The sequence below is a fragment of the Nicotiana tabacum genome, chromosome 2 (assembly GCF_000715075.1).
Source record: "Nicotiana tabacum cultivar K326 chromosome 2, ASM71507v2, whole genome shotgun sequence".
In the NCBI taxonomy this organism is placed as follows: Eukaryota; Viridiplantae; Streptophyta; class Magnoliopsida; order Solanales; family Solanaceae; genus Nicotiana; species Nicotiana tabacum.
In genome coordinates, this window is record NC_134081.1 from 102,172,536 (window position 1) to 102,176,151 (window position 3,616).

A 3,616-nucleotide genomic window follows, 5' to 3' on the forward strand; every position below is an offset into this window, starting at 1 on the left:
GTTAGAATTGCCTGAGGAAGCAAGAATACATCATGTGTTTCATGTTTTGATATTGCGCAAGTGTGTTGGAACCCCTGAAAATTAAGTCACACCCTTACAACTTTAAAATAATACGCAATAGATAAACTCGAACCTTGAGGACAAGGTTCAATCTGGAGAAGGGGTATTGTTATAGCCAATATATTGATGGGCTTAATGTGGAAAGTGGGCTGCAAGAGGAATTGGAAACTGGTCTAGAAGATTTGCCAAGAAGAAGTCAGAGAATAAGAAAACCAACCCAAAAGTTGGTTGATTACGTTTGGAGTGCTGGCTAAGGAGTTGATTACATTTGGAGTGATGGCTAAGGACTTGGTGTACAAGGCATCATAGTATTAGTATTGGGGAATATATCTAGTATATATAGAATAGTACAAGTAGTGGAAAGGAGGTTAAAAGTTGTTAAGAAATTCCCTCTCCCTCTGTGGTCTGTGGCTCTGTTTCCTCTCTCCTGTTTCTTTCTATCTATCTCTATCTGTATTTTCTTATTTTTGTATCAGCAAATATCCCCTAACCTTATTGTACTGGTATTTCTATTTGAATCAATACAACAGTGTTTGCTTTGCTCAACAGTTCAATATATTTTGGTGCTTTCGTTGTTTATCTTCCATAGGTGATCCAAAACATTCCATGGCTGACCCTTCACAGTCCACTCCTGACTGTAGCTCCATTCCGTCATCGGACATGGCATCGTTTCGTTCGGTTGTGGAATCGAATCAATGTTTTTATGTAGGAAATAGTGTCTCAGATGGCAGCCTTAATTACTTATCTTAGGCCAACATTTGATGTTCCTTCTCAGATTACGGCGTTGGGTGCCATCGCTCTTTCGTCTACTGCTAGCTCCGTCACAAACGTGCTTTGATTGAGATAAGTCATTTTCATAGCGATAACCCAGAGGCTTGGGTCTTCTAGTTTGAGCGCTATTTTAATTTTTGTTCCATTGATGAGAATAAGAAGCTCACTGTGGCTTCCTTTTATCTCGACGGTGAGGCCCTTGAGTGGTTCTGATGGCTGCATCATAACAAGCAATTGGTCGACACGGACCATTTTGCTAAAAAAATGGTCATTCGTTTTAAGAAGCGGCAAGTTCTGGGTCCCGAAGGCCATTTAGCAAAGCTACGGCAATCCACCATCGTCGCTGATTATCAAGTTCGATTTGAGGCCTTATCAAACGAAACAGTAAGTATTTCCGATCACTGGTTGATACAGATATTTCTTTCTGGGCTTAGGCCTGATATCCAGTCCTCAGTAGTGGCTCATAACCCTACCACCTTAGACCAAACAATTTCCCTGGCCCATACCCATGAACAACAAATTAATTGTGAAAAGGGCCCACTTATTCTAAGCCATCATACACTAAATCTCAACCCATTTTGCCCACCCCACCATCCACAGCCCTTGTTTCCTTTCACTCCACGTCCAAATCCTCAAACACTAAGTTGCCTCTCACTAACGGAAGCGCAATAACGACGTGAAAAGGGGCTTTGCTATTACTGCGATGAACGCTATTCACCGGGTCACAAATATAAAACATTACCTCAGCTTATTCTATTAGAAGAGGGTCCGTTGGATCCTAACATTGCTCTAGATTCCTTTGTTACAAATGAAATTTTAGCTGAGGAATTACAATGTCTCGAGGTCCAGCAGCACTTTACGATTTCATATCATGCATTGACAGGTAGGAATTCCTCCACTACCCTGCGTTTTAAAGGTGAAATTAATGGTTCTCATGTCCATGTGGATGGGGGAAGCACAGATAACTTTATTCAATCCCGTGCTGCTAAGTTTTTGAATCTAAAGGTGGAAGCCACACCTCGATTTTCGGTTATAGCTGGCAGTGGTCAAAGGCTTCCTTGTACGGGAGTAGTAAGAAATATGAAGTTGTTGGTCCAGGAATGTAGCTTGATTTTGGACCTTTATGTCTTGGATTTAAATGATGCGGAAGTAGTTTTAGGGGTATCTTGGTTAGCCACATTAGGTCCGGTGGTTACTGACTATCATGAGCGTATCTTCGATTTTTTCCTTGGTGGCAATTGTTACAGATGAAATGGGGAACCACCCATTGACGTTCAGCCAGTCCAATTACAGAGTATTCGACGATTGGCAGAAGTGGATGGCATAAAATGTTATTACCGGCTTGAGTTAGTAGCTGATATAACACCCGCAACCCTAAATTATCTTGCGAAATTTTAGTCTCTACTCCATACTTTCAAAGATATTTTCTGTAAACCGCAAGGTTTAACTCCATCTAAACCTCAAGATCATGCAATTCACTTGCAGCCTCAAGCAGGTCCAGTGAATGTGAAATCGTACAGATATCCTTATTTTCAAAAGTAATTGATGGAACAACTTGTCTCTGAGATGTTGAAGGAAGGAGTGATTCGGCCTAGCACTAGTCCCTTCTCTTCTCCAATATTGTTACTGCGCAAAAAGGACAACACATAGAGATTTTGTGTGGATTATCGCGCCCTAAATGCTATAACCTAAAGGATTGTTTCCCTATCCCGACCATTGATGAGTTGTTTTATGAGCTCCATGGCGCGAGGTATTTCTCAAAGTTAGATTTATTATCAGGCTATCACCAAATTCGTGTCCGACACAAAGATGTACCAAAAACAGTAATTCGAACTCATGAGGGCCATTATGAGTTCTTAGTCATGCCCTTCGGGTTATCCAATGCTCCGTCAATATTTCAGGCCACCATGAATAAGGTGTTTAGGACACATCTTCGACGATTCGTTTTAGTATTCTTCGACAATATTCTAGTTTACAGTGGATCATGGGAATTACACTTGGTTCTCCAACTACTGAGAGACCATCAGTTGGTTGCAAAAAGAGTCGAAGTGCTTGTTTGGGCAAGACCAGACTGATTATTTAGGGCATGTGATTTAAGCAAATAGCTTGGTAGTAGATCCTACTAAAATTCAAGCCATCTTGCAATGGCCTAGCCCTCGAAATATGAAAGAGATTCATAGTTTTTTGGACCTTGCGGGCTATTACCGGAGATTTATTCGTCAGTATGCTACCATTGCTGGACCTTTGACAAATTGTCTTTGCAAGGAACCCTTCCAGTGGAACGAACAGGCACAGGTTGCTTTCGAGACACTCAAGCAGGCTTTAGGATCCACTCTAGTCCTTTCCCTTCCAGATTTTTCATTAGAATTTCATCTCGAAACAGATGCATCCGGTACGGGCGTTGGAGCTTTTCTTTCTCAAAAGGGACACCCTATCACTTACTACAGTCACAAACTATGTCCTCGTATGTGCAAAGCATCCACCTATCATAGGGAGATGTTTGCCATAATTCAAGCTGTCAGCAAATGGAGGCAGTATCTCCTAGGAAGGCGATTCACAATTTATACCGATCAACAGTCTTTGAAAAATTTGACGAATCAAGTGATTCAAACTCTAGAGCAACAACAATGGTTAAACAAGTTGGTGGGGTATGATTTCAAGATACTTTACAAGCCCGGAAAAATTAACTTGGCTGCTGATGCTTTGTCACGGACTCCTGAAGCCTCATTCCTAGCTATTTCAGGTCACATATTTGATATTGTCAGTGAATTGCAGCGGCGAAAAT

At 41.4% G+C, this 3,616-nt stretch overlaps 1 protein-coding gene across 1 annotated transcript; it reads left to right on the plus strand.

Moving 5' to 3' along the window:
• The first annotated feature begins 1,095 nt into the window (after positions 1–1,095).
• On the plus strand, positions 1,096–2,082 carry LOC107765708 (uncharacterized). The gene is made up of 2 exons (XM_075227737.1): positions 1,096–1,215; positions 1,579–2,082. The coding sequence occupies exons 1-2, from the start codon at positions 1,096–1,098 to the stop codon at positions 2,080–2,082; spliced, it is 624 nt and encodes a 207-aa protein (XP_075083838.1).
• The last annotated feature ends 1,534 nt before the right edge of the window (positions 2,083–3,616 follow it).

What these genes read in the sequence shown, in the direction of transcription:
- LOC107765708 (XM_075227737.1), top strand. Translation starts at nt 1,096, where the DNA reads ATGGTCATTCGTTTTAAGAAGCGGCAAGTTCTGGGTCCCGAAGGCCAT. An exon ending in AGGCCTTATCAAACGAAACA is followed by an intron (nt 1,216 to 1,578) that starts GTAAGTATTTCC and finishes ACATTACCTCAG; the next exon opens with CTTATTCTATTAGAAGAGGG.